At 53.4% G+C, this 17,998-nt stretch overlaps 1 protein-coding gene across 2 annotated transcripts in view; it reads left to right on the top strand.

Annotated features, from left to right (window-relative positions):
- CCT1 (chaperonin containing TCP1 subunit 1) overlaps positions 1–17,998 on the top strand; it is an 88,419-nt gene that overhangs the window by 30,988 nt on the left and 39,433 nt on the right. For both annotated transcript variants that reach the window (XM_065434625.2, XM_065434627.2), the window contains exon 7: positions 6,617–6,743. In XM_065434625.2, coding sequence (XP_065290697.2) covers positions 6,617–6,743 — 127 coding nt within the window. The remainder of the gene's footprint in view (positions 1–6,616; positions 6,744–17,998) is intronic.

Raw genomic sequence — 17,998 nt, 5'->3', positions numbered from 1 at the left:
GCGACATTATGGCATCACCAATTGGTGTTTACATTCTCACAAAGTTATTTTGGCTATAAAGGCTGCTTTTTCACATTTTGTTTCAAAATGAGCGGAAGCCGACGGCAATTCGCCGTCGCCTTCAAGAACAAGGCAATTGAGTGCGCAGAAGCCCACAGCAACCTTGTGGCACAGTGCGAATTTGGAGTACCCGAAAAGAGCATTTGGTACTGGCGGAGGCAGAAGCAGCAAACCAACAGAAAACATCATTTCGTGGACGAACCGCAGAACTGGAAGACAGGGTTGCGGAGTTTGTCCGGGAGCTGCGTGTAGGATCGCTGCCTGTGACTGCCGAATGCATCCGTTTGAAAGCGGTAGAATAGCGCGCGCCTCTGGACTGGGCAGCGAGAAGCACTCGTCATCCGACTCTAGTTCGGACGACTGATCAAAGGTGTTGCTCTGATTCAGAGTAGTGCTTGCGCGCTTCGTGCCTTTCTGTCTACTGTACACTCGGCCAATTTTTAACAGTATCACGCGACTGTCGACCCGCGTGTTTGTCAGCACCTTATCATCACGGCACAGAGCGGCGAAATAGCGAAAGTAAGCGCACATGTACATATGCGCATATCGCGTTTGCTTCGCCGCTCAGCGCCCTTAATAAAATGCTGACAAGCACGCGGGTCGATAAAAGCGCGATACTGTTAAAAATTGGCCGGGTGCCCATGCAAGCAGCGTTTAAATAAATACTGTCACTGTTGTTCATGATTCGCATTTGTTTCAAGGTAAGGGAGTCTTTAGGTACATTTGCCATTGAAAAAGATTTTTTTCATTGTTAGAATTCGTTAGTTTGGGGATCGACTTATTTTCGGGTCCGACCTATAGTCCGGTTTTTACGGTACATCTCTTGCTGCGGTGCAAAGTAAAACACAAATGTGCAGACATTCGGTTTGTGTCTTCTATTATTTCTCTAAGCCTAAATTCATATATTCTAGCAACATATTACACAAATAACAGATGTTGGCTTGTCATTCTTGAAGTCACGTGTCACCATGAGCGGCGTCACAGTGCGAACACGTGTACGTAGGCGCACTAGCACGTTTATGTCATCCTCCAGCTTGGAGCGTGGTGGCCGCGAGGTGAAGGAAAAACAGCATTCGGTTTGCAATTTCAGATCTTTCCGTGACGCTTAGCGATGTAATACCGTGCAGACACGATTGTTATCGAGCCAATTATGCTCAGCGCTAGTCAGCTCAAAATGGTCAGACCTAGTAAGGGGCCCTTTAACTCTGCTTCCCATCTGCTCCGATCGCGTGTTGCTCACAAGACGCGGCGATCGGCGTTCAAGAATGGCACTGCTATAACTGCAAAGAGGGGTCACGGGCGGCAAGTGACATACGAGTTCCGTCGAGGCATAATTTTTGGTAGCCTCAAAAGGCGCCTTTTAAGCAATGCGGGAAGGTTGTCGCGGCAGCATCTCCGCTTCAGAAATTCAAAAGGATTGCTGGGACGTGATCGCTACAAGCATCTTGCCGTGTACTTTCCACTGGCTTGCACGAGAAAACCGCATGTCTGTCGGCCTTGCTTGCTTTACGCGAAGCTTGCCAACATCCTTCTCCAAGGCATCCAGGTTCTACACGTAGTGAAGCAGAAGGTCCTTCGCGAAAACGAACCTATGAGGGACTGAATCAGCTACAGGACCTCCCGCCGGGACAATGTTGAGGCAGCCTGCCCTAACGCATCAGCTCTACCATCGGGGCCGCTATCCTATACGAGCACGTTCGCGACGATCGCCTCATCGGACTTCGTTTCCAAATCTAGAGCAGTGCACTTTTTCACTGGCAACGTCGTGCATTGCTGATCAGCAGGCGGATCAGCCCTCTTCCATTTCAGCAGCGAGTCCCAATGAACAAAGACAAGAGCTACTTAATCCGTTAGCAGAATTGCGCAGAATGAGGGCCATAGAATAAAGAACCAACTGTGAGGCCCTGGCCCAGCGAGCAATTTAGGTAGGCTGCCGTAATCTGGGAGCAGCACCGGCAGCACAGTTAGCGCGGTCCACTCCTGGTTCAAATGCTGGCACGGTGCAGAGCTATGGGCACAGCCCATTCTTGTTCAGAGGGGTGGAAGGGTGACGGGAGTCATGCACGCCGGGGCAGTTGGGGTTGTGGGTGATCATGCAGCGGCTCGCATGTCACTTTCTTTTTTCTTTTCAAGGATTTTGCATTCTATTACCTTTTGGCAGGGACGCACAGGAGCCAGACTTCGTAATAACCGATAATGCAACGTGAGGATATTGTAGTAAGCGGATTATTGCCCCATATAAAACATACAAAAGTTGATGGTGCAGCAGCTTTTAATTGTTTTAACCTATACATTGTTAAAACCGGTATTATTATAAGTGGGTTCGACTGTACGCATAAGTTCGACGGGACGACAGTGTCGATTCGAATAAACCGAAAGTTTGAATTAACGAGATTCGACTGTACAAACAAATCTGAATTATGCAATCATGCTTCATCTGAATTTCGAAAAGTCCCATCTAGAATGCAGCTAGTACAACGTTTCGGATTTTTGGTTGACTTGAATACTCGTCTGGGTTGCCAAGAATAATGCTAATCCCTGAGCCGCTGTCTCAGCCTGGGGGAACACTGACAGTGGGGTGCAGTTTCGAGGTTGGGGTGTGAAATCTTGCAGTCTTGCAGGATCCTGGACATGTTGTGTATGTACTCACTGAAGTGGCAGCAATACAGGTGAAGAAAACTTGGCAAAAGATTCTCCTCAGCAGGGAAGAGAAAGGTCAAGAAAGTAATCGTGTGCGAATACTTGAATATCTACTGCAGTAAAACCACTTTAAACTGTACCCACTTAAACTGTAGTTTGATTTTAAAAGTAGTAAAGTCAAATCACTGAGTCGGCGGCCATTGAACTTAGTGTGTTTTGTATTCGCATAAACCATACCAGCTTACTTCGTACGTGTCTGTTAACACAGTGTTTCCACTTTTCGTTGTGTAATCACGGCAGTAGGTCGGCCCGGCAGAATGAGCCTCAGAGATTGGAACGGCCTCCAAGCGTTAACGCAGAGGGCGCTTGAAAGGGTGATGCCATATCATTTTGGCCCTGTGCCAGAGAAAGTTCTGGCTTCTGTTGTGGCATCAGCATGCTAGGGCTCGCGTCATGCCGAGGCTCAGACAAAAACCGGGTGCCCAGCCTAGAAGAAAAATTTGACATTGTTCGTGCTATCAAACATGGCACGAGGTTGGCTGGCACTCCTTTCGGCCTAGCCTGCCCGTGCCTCGGTTGAATGCCTAGACCCTCTCTCTATCTAAGGCGTCGTGCACCAGCTAAGTCAGTTTCTTGTACTTAGCCTATGTCCCTGAAGCACTTTGGCTATAGCGTCTGTATTCTTCAATATTGTTGAAAGAGAGCTTGCTTGAATTCCAAATTCTTCAGCGATGTTTTATTTTTCTTGCCAGCTTCAGCTTGGGCGATTACTCAAGCCCTCTTTCCTAATGACGAAAACTTTCGTTTCTTTGTCGGCTGCGACATGCTTCTTCCAATATGTATCACTTTGGGAGACAACGCCCAAATGGAGATGCAATTTGTTGTCAAGCATACATCACACCCTGCCTGGTACACCGGAGCCATTCTCACGAAACTTTATAGCGAATGAATAATTAGAAATACTATAAATGTAAAATTGTTTTGTGTATGTTGTTTGTACGTGCACTATTTCCTTAACCAATGTGATTCAAAAAATTTTCTTGGAGCTCGGATGCTCCCCCGAGTGAGCAAATATGTAAGCGTTATACTTCGATACCGTAAAAACCGGACTATAGGATGGACTGGAATATAGGTCGATCCCCCAACTAATGAATTCTAAAAATGAAAAAATATTTTTCAGTGGCAAAAGTACCGAAAGACATGACACCCTTACCTATAAACAAATGCGACTCAGTGGGTTGCACAATGGTGACAGTATTTATTTAAATGCTGCTTGCACGTGCACCTGGCCAAGTTTTTAGCGGTATCGTGTGACCATCGACCCGCGAGCTTGTCAACACCGTATTAACGGCGCTGAGCAGCGAAACAAACGAGATACGTGCATGTGCACACATGGCCTTACTTTCGCTATTTCGCCGCTCCGTGCCGTGATGATAAAAGGTGCTGACAAACACGCGGGTCGACGGTCGCGCGATACTGTTAAGAATCCGTCGGTTGTACAGTACACAGAAGGGCACGAAGTCTGCAAGTGCTACTCCGAATCAGAGCAACACGTTTGAACAGAGTCGGATGACGAGTGCTTCTCGCTGTCCAGTCCATAGGCGCGTGCGCTCTCTACCGCTTTCAAACGAATGCATTCGACAACAAGCAGCGGTCTTACACGCAGCTCTCGGACGGACTCTGCAACCTTGCCTTCCAGTTCTGCAGTCCGCTGCGATCCGGCCATGAAATGACGTTTCCTTTTGGTTGCTGCAAGTTGTAATACGTTGCTTTTGCCTCCGCCACTACCGAATGCTATTTTCAGATACTCCAAGTTCGCGCTGTGCCGCCAGGTTGCCGTGGGCTTCCGCGTACTCAATCGCCTTTTTCTTGAAGGCGACGGGGAATTGACGTCGGCGTCCGCTCATTTCGAAACAAAATGAAAATGCAGCCTTTAATTAATATAACTCTGCAACAGTGGAAACGCAAAATGCCGGTGCCACAATGTCACCACGCCTTAGAATAAAGACACATAAAGAACCAACGCCGCGCTGCTGATGATGGCGATGGCGGCTGTTTACTTCATCCGCCCATTGTTGCAAGACTTCCGTAGTTTTTCTGCCAATGTCCGGTATATAAGTCGAGGGTCGACTTTTCGCGAAGGGTTTTTTGAAAAAAAGTTCGACCTATATTCCGGTTTTTACGGTAAATTTTCTGTATTCAGTTTGATACAGTGCAACCTCGTTATTGCGACCACCACATTAACGCACTTTTCAGAAATCTGCAGCTGACCTTATGATTTCAGTGTAAAATAATTTCAGTACTGCGAGCTTCAAAATGCTGAACTTTTCAGAATACCTATTGATATTCAATGTCTATGCCATGTTAGCATCTCAGTACTGTGAACTAATATTCCGAAATCTGGGGATTCTTAGATTTCCCTGTTTTTTTTTTTTTTTTTTTTTTTCCGGCAGCCAAAACAGTAGGCTAGCAGACAAGGCGTAGAAAGTGGACACTGTGGCACACGGATTTGGAAAACCTGGGACAGTGCTCAGTAAAAAAAAAAAAATGTGGAGAGAATTTTTAAAAATCTATTGCGGAGGTGACAACGCGTTGTGTTTTGCGTGTGCATACTCCGCCCAGGCAAGCGTTGCCTAGCAATGGAGGCATGTCTCTTTCTTCTTTCGCCCTTCTCTCTGCGCATGCCTCTTTCTGCGGCTGTGCTAGCTACACATGCGGAAAAGTGCAACCTTCGTAGAAGCACGGATGCCACACAGTTGCACTTTGAACTTTCCAGGTGGTGTCGTTTACACGGGCTTGCACTGTGGAATAGTTCATGTGTCTGGCTCGAGTAAAACATTTGCACTGTACATGGCAAGGGATGTGAAAAACAAACAAGAAACATCGCGCTTTGGAGGCGACATAAAGCTTCCTTTTTTTCAGTAGTTTTCTCAGCGTCTGCTTTGCATGCGTCACTTAGTATACGGTGCTTCAGTGGTGTGTGGCAGCGGAATCTATGGAAAATGGCAACAGTGTGGGCCGAGAACCAACAGCGACGTCTTTGTGGATAGCTCAAACGGTGACAGCTTATAAACTGATGGGTTGATGGGCAGAATAGTAAATTTTGGGGCTTTGACTATAACAACCTTTCAGAATAACGAACGATTTTCAGTAGTCCCGTGTTATTCGTTATATCGAGATTTGATTGTGCTACTATTCGGTATTCTCACACCCTTACCAGAAAGCTATCAAGACTTCACCTTCACTTTAGTGCTGTGATTGTGATTTTTTATGCATCGTATGGATTTTATGTATTAGTATTTTCCTAGATATGTACCAAGCATTTCATATTGTTTAGGTTCGTCTGTATATGCTCTTTCTGGGAAGTGATGCTTAGAAATGCAGTGTCCACATATTGAAAACTGTAGCTTGTGCCTGTGTAAGCCTGAAGTGCTGCGTAAGTCATCAGTGAATATAATACTAAGAAGTGTTCTGCGCTAAGACTACACTACATTTAGCTTGAAGATTAACGTGCAGGTATTTGTCTATGTGGCTTTGTCAGAATAATAAATATGCTAATGTAGCTAGTTGCTTGCACATCTGCTTCCAATGATGATTCGAGTTCTTTTAATAAATAATAGCATCACATAATGCATTATTGCCTGGCAGTAATTGCAAAAATTAGTTTTTGCCACTTCCGCCTGCTTCGAGACCAGTGTGAACATAGCCTACACCGAGTTATATAGAGTTCTACTGGACTGTGCCATTTAGTTTGGATTATCCAAAGATAAATGAGCTGTGGCTTAAGCTTTTACTGTACTAAGACGGGAAAGAAATTACATCTGCAAGCTAGAATTTTTGTTTAGCTGGGAGGACAGACCCATTGGTGGGTTCCTCTGGGCCTGTGCAGCAGTGATGGGTGCCCTTTCTATTGCAGCCATGACCAAGAAGGTTTCCAGTGCCAAGATAGCTTGCCTGGACTTCAGCCTGCAGAAGGCCAAGATGCACATGGGTGTTCAGGTGCTGGTCACTGACCCTGAGAAGCTTGAGGCCATCCGCCAGAGGTGGGTCAATGCTTTAAAGTGCACTGCATTACTGCAGTCACGCTGATGTTTGTTACCTGCACGTGACCTCTGCCTTCTTTTCTACGTGTCTGTATAATTGTTTACATTTTTTGTGAACATTTTATTTACATCGGAGGTTTTTATTGATTTCAGAGTACAGCTAATGGCCCGCTTGTGAGGTCATACACGAGGGGGATAGTAAATAAAGTAGTATTATAACTACAAATGATTGGAACAACACTGGTGAAGCAAGGACAATTAGATTGAGTAGAAGAAGAAAGTAAAATACATGATACTAACACTGCATTACATCGGCAGTTATTGAGGAGTTTTACATTTTGCTTACCTTAAAGTTAGTGTACGCAAACAACTATGTGTACAAAAGAAAATGCCCTGCTCCTAATCTGCACCCAGTTTTTATGAAACCACAGAGAAATACATTGGGCACCTAAATTTACACGCGCCTGATATTGTAACAAGAAAAGAAGTAATGCATGCCTCATTCTTTTAATCAGAAGAAGATTAAACTTGCTGAGTTTACAATCAGTGGGAAAAGTGGCCCTTTTTAGAAGGCATTAGTAGTTATTTTTTAATGAATATACTATTATGATTTCAATAACATGCTTTAGTCAATAGAAAGCTAAACAGATTTATTTTTAAAGGTACGAGTTTCAAGAACACCTGTTTTACAGTTATATGTAATACAATTTGTGGAAAACAGCTTACTGAAAAGCAGACCAAATGCTTAAATACTATGTGAAATGTCTCTACTTTAATTGGCGACAGAGTGTGAAAGTTACCATTCTAGCTCTTAGGCGGTGTGGGCTGAAAGCAAATGTTTCCTGTTTAGCAAAAACAACATTTTTCTTACAAATATTAGGCAGAACTTCACGTCCTGCTGGACTGGCACCAGCGAACCTCCACCATATCTTGTATGAAGTGAGTCTACTCCTTAGACTGACTGGTGACTCCTTAGACTGGCGCAGCAGGCACATAGCCAGTATATTTTTTTTGGGGGGGGGGAGAGGGTGTGTGTGGGGGGGGGGAAACCTTTGAGGTAACTTTTCTATGCAAATGAGGGGCGGGTGTACTTTTACTTGTACAAACGTTAACCCTTTCAGGGTTGATTTTTTTTTTTTTTGCCATATGCGACCGCCCAGGGTCTGTTTTTTTTTTTATTGCAGATTCCAATTCTTCTTAGGGACTTATTTCGAAAAAAATTTACCATAATTTTTCTAACGTGACTGTAAAGTGAGAAACAAATATTTTGCGATAGTGTATATGTACTCTTCATTCATGAATAACAATAAAAAAGGAGATAAACTTATAAAAATTAAAAATTTGATTCATTGTTATACACATAGCTCAAGGCTTTGAAGATGTGCATGCTAGAACTCTCACCTGTTCCTGCTCTTACACTAATACAGTAAAAGCTCGTTAATTCGAACCGCAAGGGGAAGCCGCTTCAGTTCGAATTAACGAAAGTTCGAACTAACGAAAGTGAAAGAGGGCAACAGTACACTGCGATTTGGAAGCAGTAGGGCATCTCAGAAATTTGGCGTGTCAGAAAGTGATGGCGTGTGCCCATCTTCAAGTCGAAGCTCTGGGTCTGACTGTGCCACACCACCGATGTCGACCGAAACGAACATTAGCCGAGGCTTAACACCATCCCAATGAATCGCGACGGCCGATATCTCCTAAGCTGAAAATAGAGGTGCACAACCGATGAAGACTGCCGAGACAAAGACGCTGAACATGTGAAGGTGGCGAAGGCCCTGATTCGTTGGTTCTTGATGCAAGCGCAGCTGCGACGTACTTGATTCGCTGTGTTTTGGAGCTTGCCGTGCCATCTCCGCACAACATTAGCAGCTGTACAAGATTTGCAAAGCCTCAGAGATTCGCAACGGGCAAGAAGTCTCCGAGGTTACGTAGAACGGAGAGGCGGCAGCCGCCGCTGCCTTCTGGCTGACCCCGCGTCGGTTAGATTTTTGTCCGATTTTGCCTTCTCTCGACGTTCTCTCCGTTTCGGAGGCAATACAGCCTTGTGTGTAGGCAGTAGGCGCGTTTCTCTGGCCGTGTGCCAGGCGAGCGTAGTTCGAATTATCCGTGAGGGAACCTTCTCGCGTTCAAATTAACGGACTTTTTTACACATAGACTTCTATGGAGCTTGGCCGGACCAAATCGTACAGTTCGAATTATCCATAAATTCGAATTATTGAAGTTCGAATTAACGAGCTTTCACTGTATTTACATCCATAGCATAATCGAACTGCGTAGGTGCGTGCACCCAAGAAAACTGTGTGGTTGTGTGCCCGTCAAAAAAGCAAAACGTATGACAAACTTCCGCTAATCTTGATCTTATCACCAACCAGAGGCAATTAGTTTTTCACAAGTGTCAAAAAAAAAAAGCAAAGGTAACGCATGCATGGCGGCATCCTTCCTATGCGCACCCTTGCGAGCACTAAACGAGCAAGAAACAAGCGGTAGCCCTTTCGGCAATTAGTAATGAGATAGTTATCAGTTTTGCTAGCGAAAGAGGCTGAAACTGCCTGCGGAGCAAAATCCAAACCGCCGCCCACCCACGCGCGCACCGATGCGCGAGCAGTAGTGTATAGACGTGCGGGAGCAAACTAGCTCTAAAACAAACCATGCAACGAAAACCAAGAATGTTCCCACATAGTGGCAGCACATAATAGAAAGGAAAAAGTCAAGAAATTGGCACGCCGTTCAAACGTACAGACTGCGCCGTAAATATATGTCATTGACCATTTTTGGGCTTGTTCGCGGCGCTGTATACAGTGCAGTCCACTTATAATGATATCGAGAAAGACGAAAAATATGATCGTTATAACCGATGATCACTATATCTGGACTGCAGTTATTAAGAAAAAAAAACGCGGAACATACCCTTGCAGCTTCGAATTCGCTACTTGCTATAAAGAATAGATGTAGAAAGTAGGCTGTGAAAAACAAACTTTATTTATAGCTCCAATGACTGTGTCAAGGGTTGCGCGCCAAAATACAGTCGCCGACCGTTTATTCGGACCTCACAGGGACTGCGGAAATGTCCGAATAAACAGGTGTCCGATAAAGCAGATTAAGAAAAAAAAATGAAATCCTTTATTTCCACGCACTTATTCGGGCTTGGCAGTAGGCTTGAAGAAATCGTGATTGCGCCGTTGCACGCTGTTCCGTTTACGCGCAGTCAGATATGCCTGAATCTCGGAGAGGGTCGTACGGGTCCTATAGGCGGCTGAAAGCACAGTCACTGCTTGTACACGCTCCGCATGCGACGGCAGCGTAGCACATGGTGCGTCATCTTCCGACTCGAGAGTCATTGTCTGGCGGTACAGCAGAAACCTGACGAATGATCTCGCCGTCATCGAGTTCTGCGCATGTCAGTACAGCAGCACGAGCACCTGTGAAACTGTCAAATGAGACGGTTGTTGTGCCATTACCACCAGCCCGGATTCCGAATCTACAAGATGCAGAATTTATCCTGCGAACGCCCTTTGGACAAACCCGGGGCTGCGCCGAAAGGCACAGCGCCCTAATTCTGCCTTGACAAGTCAAGATGCTGATCCGTCAAGCAGCGGCGTCCTGAGGAGAAGCATCGGCGAGCGACATGTCCAAACGTGCAACAAAGTGCCAGACAGCCCGGCGCCGTATTTCCTTTTGCCTGGAAGTCACCGCGCGTGGCAACCTTGAAGCGGGTGGCCAGCGCGGTCGCTGGTTGGACCTCTCGGACGACCGTCGAGTGCTGGCTTTGTATTGGGCCGTTTGAGTGACAATGGTTTCTTGAGGTATTATAAGCCCCGACGCCGCTGCCTGGAAAACCGGATCCGCCGACCCACCGAGAGCTGAGTGCCGCTCTCGAGTGGAGTGAGATGTGTCACGCGTTGTAGTATGCCGGACGTCGCCGTGCAGGAACAGTCGCGTTTGCTGTGAGCTCTCGGACCCCGTGCTGATCCGATCTTGTCCTGTATAATGACCTGTAAATAATGTATAAAGTCCCTTTCGTTATTCTCACTGACGCCTGACTCGGAGTCTTCGCTACCAACGCTCTGTCACGAAACTGGTGACGAGCGCTACGGGACCACCTCAAAGTCGTAACAGTGGATGGCAGCTAGGGGATTGACCGGCATCGGCTACCTCGGCGCGGTGAGTGCCTGAAGTTTACCTCAAACACTAGACTTTCTCTGACACTGGTTATAGTAGCTTAGGGAAGGATGTGGTGTTGCATTGTGTTAACCTTGTGTGTTTCAAGCCTAGTGAGAGTGTTTTGAAAACCAAGGGATGCTGAGGGGGTAAACAGGGCAGTGTGTGAAATACTTGTGGATGTCTTACTAGTAGCATTATAGTAGCGTACAGCAGGTATATTCAAAAAGGGTAAACAGCAGGAGGACGGACAGTGTGAACGATGGAGAAGTACAAGGTCAAGGAACTTCTCCAAATTTGTGAGGAGTTGGGCATTGAGTTGGGCTCAACCAAAAGAAAGAATGCGATCCTTGAGGTCATGAGGACTGGGGACGTAACGGCTGAGGAAGCCGAAGAGGCCTGGGCGGATATCAAGGAACGTCGCGAGGAGGAAAAGAGGGAGAAGGAACGTTGCGAGGAGAAAAGGAAGGAAAAGGAACGTCACGAGAGAGAGAGAGAGAGAGAGAAGGAGATTCTTGATGGGAAGGAAAGGTTGGGGTAAAGTGCAGTGCAGTAACTGTCTCTCAGCAGAGGACACCTCAACCGCGCTGCACAAAGGGAAGGGAATGAAAGTAGGGGGAGACAAAGAGCACCAGAAACGGCACGCCGCGGAAATGTGAGGGAGCTAAAGGCGGTCGGCGAGGCCGACAGCCTCGGCGAATGTCAGGAGAGCACGTAGAAGTGTCCTGTGTCGTGAAGGGCAGCCCGAGGGGTGCAGGAGTTCAGTCACGGTGTCGCACGGCAGGCCGTGCCCACGGTAGACACGGGCAAGGGACGCGCGCGCGAGCGAAAAGTTGGGACACTCGCACAGCAGGTGCTGGAGTGTCTCGATCGCGCCGCAGTCGCCGCAAAGGGGAGAGGGGGCTCCACGCAGTCGATGCCGCTGCTCGGCGGGCCACACAGAACCGGTCCGAAGGGCGAGGAGGAAGGCGCGCTCTTGCTAGTGAATCCGGTCTGCGGGAGATGACGCGGTGGGCGCCCCTGCGCAACTCGGTCGTCGGGATGGCGGAGCGCGAGCTCCCGTCTGAAGTGAAGTCGCGCTGTGTCCAGCGAGCTCACCCGGTCTGTCAGCGCGGTCGACGAGTCGTGTGCGCGCCTGGCCAGCCGGTCCGCCGTCTCGTTGCCCGCGACTCCGACGTGCGAGGGGATCCACTGCAGGCGTAGGTGGCATCGCCCCTGCACTGCGTGCAGACGGACGGCAACGCGTTGTGCAAGGGGCGGCGCGCGCTCGTCGAGTAGCAGCTGCTGCAGCGCGGACCTCGAGTCGCAGATAATCGCCGCGCTGGTGATGTGCGGCGACTCCTCGAGGATGTCCGCAGCGAGGTGAAGTCCCGCTATCTCCGCCGTGGTAGAGGAAGCCCGGTAGTAGAGCCGGCACTGCTTCGTGATGCCAAGTGCGGGAGCAACACAGGCGGCAGCCGCCGAGCCGTCGCTGAGGACGGAGCCATCGGCATACAAGTGCGTCATTCCTCCCAGGTCGTCCTCGATCCTGGCAGCAGCCTCCTGCTGTACAGCGCAGAGAGGCGTGCGATGTTTGGAGCGAACGCCCGGGAGGTCGAGACACACGTGAAGTGGCGTGCGCTGGTGTGGCGGTGGCCAGGTCGGCGGTACGGGCGGAGGGTCGACCACCAGGCTGTCAAACAGTTCGCACACTGTTCCCACTCGTGACTGGGGCAGGCAGCGGATGAGGGACAGGATGGGTCCTGCGTCCGGGGCACAGGAGAGGCGCTCGAGGTGACCGAGGGCACGCAGGTCAGCCGTCAAAGAGACGGGCCACGCGCCAGTTTCCGCGAGCGTCTCCGCAACCCGTGATGAGCGAGGGAGGCCGTGGCACATGCGAAGCACTCGGCGGTGGTCGCTGTCGATGAGCTTCCACAGCCGGGCACTGACACGACACAGTGGTAGCGCGTACAACACTTTCGGCAGTGCCACCGCAGAGTAGAGCGCCGCCGCGAACGAGGCAGGGCAGCCGTCGCCACGGGCGAGAAGGCCGCGCACCGCACTCTCCACTCGGCGCATCTCAGCGCGCAGCCGGCGCACAGCAGCGAACCATGTGAGGCGGTTGTCTATCGTGAGCCCCAGGTACCGCACTGTCACGCGCCAGGGCAGGGGCACTCCATCGACGAGCACGCAGCCGGTGCGGCGGCGAACACCGCAGGGGCGGATAAGAATAGCCTCGGATTTCGTCGACGACAGCCGCAAGCCGATGGCGCGCAGGAAGTTCGCGACGCCGTCCAGCGCCTCCTGAAGCCGGTAGCGCATCTCCCCCGTCGCAGAGGTCGGCCCGTGCACTAGAAGCGCGATGTCGTCTGCGTAGAGCACAGCACGCACAGGGAAGCGGCCCGTTTTGGGGATGCACTCGATGATGGGCGCGAGGGCAAGGTTGAACAAAAACGGGCTCAACACGCTTCCCTGAGGCACACCGCAGCTCACAGGACGGGGCGAGCCAACCGTGCCCCCGACTCGGACAGCTGATGTTCTCCCGGCGAGGAAGGCCTCGATGTAAGCAAGGAGCCTGCCCTCCACACCGAGCGCCCGCACGGCCGAGAGGATGGTGGCGTGAGGGAGGCAGTCGAATGCGCTCCGGACATCGAGGAGCAGCAAGAAGGCAGTCTCCCTGTCGAGCCTGGCCTGCTCGAGGGTGCCGACGACGATAGCGATGCAATCCGCCGTGGAGCGGCGAGCGCGGAAGCCGCACTGCTCGGGAGGTAGAGCACCGCGGGCATCCGCAATCTACTGGAGCCGGGACAGAGCCATCGCCTCCATCGTCTTGCCCGGGATAGACGTGAGGGAGATCGGCCGGTATGAGGCAGGGCTGTGAGGTGGCTTGCCGCGTTTCAGCACGGGGACAATTACAGCATGTCGCCACGAATCCGGGAGGGAGCCGCTGTGCAGGACATCGTTGTAAGCGTCGAGCAGGAGGCGGCGCTGCGGCTCGTCCAGGTTTCGCAGCATCTGCAGCGTGATCCCGTCCGCCCCAGGCGCACTGCGGCGGCGCCGGCCGCGTGACAGGGCCCGCCGCAGCTCGTGATGTGTGAAGTCACTCTCGCACAGGCTTGTGATTGCCGGTGCGTGGTTTGTCTGAGCTTCGCCCCGCACGAACACCGCAGCGTACAGCGCCTGTAACACAGCCGGGGGCGCGCTGGAAGCAGGAGGGGTGGCAACAAAAGCGTTCGCCAGAAGCTCTGCGAGCTCCAGCTCGCTGATCCCGCGCGCTATGGCGATGACTAGCACCGGGAACCGCGGTGCCTTCGGGTTCAGGAGGGCCCGGAGGACTCGCCATCCACGGCGCTCGTTGCACGGCTGGGCGAGCGACGAGCAGAGGCCGGCCCAAGATCGGCGGCGCAGCTGACGGGCGTGTCGTCTGCACACAGCGTCCAGGCGGTTGTACAATGTCCAGTCCGCCTCGGCTCCGGTTCGCATCGCTCTCCGCTGAGCGCGGCGGCGAGCGGCGCGCACATTGAGGAGCTTGATGTCCGGGCAAGGGGAATCGGCAGGTACGGCAACACGCATCGAAGCCCGATTCGCGCAGTCTGCGATGTGCGCGAAGAAATCGTCGCCGCGCGGGGTTTGGGCACAGAAATCGCGGAACATGGGCCAGCGCACGACCGTGTACACACGCGTGGCGCCGCGATTCGGCCGCACGGGGGAGAGGGAGATGGGGAAGTGGTCGGATCCCGCGGTGTCCGGGGCACGCTGCCACTCGTATGAGCAGCGCTCCGAAACAAGCGCGAGATCGATCACTGTGGCGGTCCCGCTGCGTCGGGCGAAGGTGGGCTGGCCGCTGTTGATGACGGCAAGGCCCGCCGCACCGGCCGCGCCCATCAAGTTCTTCCCCCGGATGGTGGTCTTTGCAGAGCCCCAGCACCCATGATACGCGTTGAAATCGCCGCACACCACACAGTCACGCGCGAGCGAAGCGGCGAGGCGCGACAGGAACGTCATGTCGCACTGCAGAGCGGGTCGCACGTAGACACTCGCGACCGACGTATTGGTGCCGCGCACACGGACGGTAACGGCCACGCACTCGACCACTGCACAGCACAGATGTTCCGTGGCGATGAGGGCGTGCGGGAGAGAGGCACGCACATACACCGCTGCGCGAGGGGAGCCAGGCGGGTGCGCCGCGTCGGTGCAGGGCGCAGCATCGCAGTCGTCGCGTCGGCACTCTGTGGGGCTGCTGTAACCGACGTAGCCGGGCAGCGAGACCTCCTCTGCACGCGCATACGTTTCCTGGAAGGCAAGGACATCGTAGTCGTGCAGAGGCAGCTGCTCGGCCAACTCGGCGTGCCTTCGCCGCAGGGAGTTGCAGTTCCACTGCAGGATACGCGGCCGACATTCAGCAGTGGGACTGGCCATGATGGTTCGGTGGCTGTTGTAAGGCCACTGCCTGCAGGCAGATGGGTCGTAGCGGGTGGTCAGCTGGCAGCATAGCGCCGACTGCTTGCATGGTAACCAGCAGGTTTGCTACCAGCTGATCCACAGTAGCCTGGCCGGGGAGGGCAGCATTGTCCCGTGTCTCCTGACGGCGGGAGCTTCGAGGGGCTGGTACTGGACGCTTGGGTGCGGGGCTGGGGCCTTTCAGCGTGCTCGCATATGACCGCGCCAAGGTTGAGGACTGCTGCTGCTGCTCCTCCCTGACTGCCGCCCTGACAGCACGCCTCGACAGTGCCGCGGTGGAAGAAGCCATGATAGTTGCCACCTGGCGTTCTTCTTGCCATTTGGGGCAGGCGGGGGTGTCGGCCCTGTGGGGGCCCCCGCAGTTCCTGCAGCGAACCGTCCGGCAGGGTTTGCCCTCCGCATGGCTTTTGCCGCAGGAGATGCAGTCGGACGGCCAACTGCAGGACTCCAGCACGTGCCCGAAGCGGCCGCACTGGCGACACTGCACCGGACGCGGCCTGGCCGGCCTCACCCTGAAGCCGAGCTTGAAGAGGCTCAGGTGTTCAGGGGGGACCGGTCCCGCGAACCGGACAGTGACGGTGCTCCCGTCCCGCGTCGCCGACAGTACTGGAACGCTAGACTCCATGGCTCCTAGCAGGTCAGCGTCCGCAGGTAATCCGTTCACCCCGTGCAGGTAGCCGGTGCTCTAGCCACGCACGGCCGGCAGTCGGGCAGTCACCGAGATGCCATGCAGCGCAGTTATGGCCAGCAGCTCCTCCTGGCATTCCCGCGTGGTGGTGTCGGCGGCCACGATGTTGCGCCTGTGGTTGACGCGCACCGCAGCAACACCGGCCCGCGATGAGAGGGCCGCCGCAAGTGCGAGGCGCGGTGCTCCCCTGAACGCTCCGCCGGGCGCCGAGGGCCGGAAGAGGACCGTACCGATGACCGCAGGGTCCACCGGGAGTGCTGCAGTCTCCAGGGCCTTCGCACGCCGCCTGTCCCACCTCGACTGCACGAGGGTGAAGCCATCTGAGGTTGGCTCGCTGGCGGGTGGTGTCTGCCTGAGTACAGCCGCTGCAGGCACGCTGGGGGTGACAGGGCTGGCGGGCGGGCGCCGCGAGCCGTCCGAAGCGACAGGAGACGAAGACGAGGCAACGGCAGGAGCTTTGTTGTGCCTCCGGTGCTTCTTCCCCTTTCGCTTCGGCAGCGGGGCAGGCTGGCGTGGCGGGTCCTTCAGGAACCGCGCCGCGGGGTGCTCGGGGCCCCGCTTGGACGAGCCGGGGGGAGGTGCGTCCGCCAGCTCCATCGCGTCGGTAGCGTGAACGCGTGCAGCCGAAGCGCTAGCAGACGCTGTTTCCGGAGGGGCTCCTGCTGGGGCGGCCGGAGAGGAGAGGGTGGCGGCTGCGTTTCGGGAGGGTGGCAAGATGGCGCCGCCCTGGCCTGCCTGCTCAACGTGGCCGCTGGCTTCGACGTGCTGCTCCGCGCTGGGGGGAGCATACGGCGGCTGCTTGCGACGCGCGGTGGCCTCGTCGTCGTCGCTCTCCGTTTCGCGAGCTCGTTTTCTGGAGCTCGTCAGGTCCATCTCCTCGTCGTCAGAAGGGAGCGGGACTGAAGCATGGGGCTCCTCGCTTGCTGAGAGACGCTCCGCGGGAGGCTTCGAGGCTACCTCGGGGGCTGACGGATACGTGGTGTCGACGGGGGCAGCCTCAGGCTGTGAGGGAACCACGGGTGGAGCAGTGGTGGTGGTGGCCCGTTGACGAAGCCATTCGCCCAGCATGCTTGAGGCCCTCACATGCAGATCCTCTCTGGCGCGTAGCTCGTCAAGGGACGCGGGGCCGAGCGTCAGCCGGCTCATGCTAGCATGGCGTCGGTGGCGCACGGGCGGCGGGCGCTCGCTTGGCGAGCGAAACGCCATCATCATAGGCTGCGATGGCCTCTTCTCGCAAGCGGGAAGAAGGCCAAGTGCAGCGAAGGCACGTCACACGTGTAGCTCGATGGTCGCAGGAAGCGTCCGTAGTCGTGCTCGGAATAGGCGAGGAAGAGCGCGTGAGACGCTGTAGCGTCTGCTGCCGACGCAGGAGCTCCAAACCTCACGTCCGCACACGATGGTGGCTCCGAGTGGACATTGGACGTGAACTTGGACGAGCCTGACGAACGTGCGCACCTGGCATCCGAGCCACGTGGAGGCAGCTAGTCTTCCCGGCGCCTTATCTGATGGCGGGGATGCTGTTGTGCCATTACCACCAGCCCGGATTTCGAATCTACAAGATGCAGAATTTATCCTGCGAGAATGCCCTTTGGACAAACCTGGGGCTGTGCCAAAAGGCACAGCGCCCTAATTCTCCCTTGACAAGTCAAGATGCTGATCCGTCAAGCAGCGGCGTCCTGAGGAGAAGCATCGGCGAGTGACATGTCCAAACGTGCAACAAAGTGCCAGACAGCCCGGCGCCGTATTTCCTTGTGCCTGGAAGTCACCGCGCGCGGCAACTTTGAACCGGGTGGCCAGCGCGGTCGCTGGTTGGACTTCTCGGACGACCGTCGAGTGCTGGCTTTGTATTGGGCCGTTTGAGTGACAATGGTTTCTCGGGGCATTATAGACCAGAACACGATAGCCTCGCACCCAGACTAACCGAACGCATACTCTCGCTCCCGGGTTGCCCGGTCGGTCGGCGACCAGT

The sequence above is a fragment of the Dermacentor albipictus genome, chromosome 5 (genome assembly GCF_038994185.2).
Source record: "Dermacentor albipictus isolate Rhodes 1998 colony chromosome 5, USDA_Dalb.pri_finalv2, whole genome shotgun sequence".
Classification (NCBI taxonomy): domain Eukaryota; kingdom Metazoa; phylum Arthropoda; class Arachnida; order Ixodida; family Ixodidae; genus Dermacentor; species Dermacentor albipictus.
This window is presented reverse-complemented; position numbering and strand designations above follow the sequence as displayed.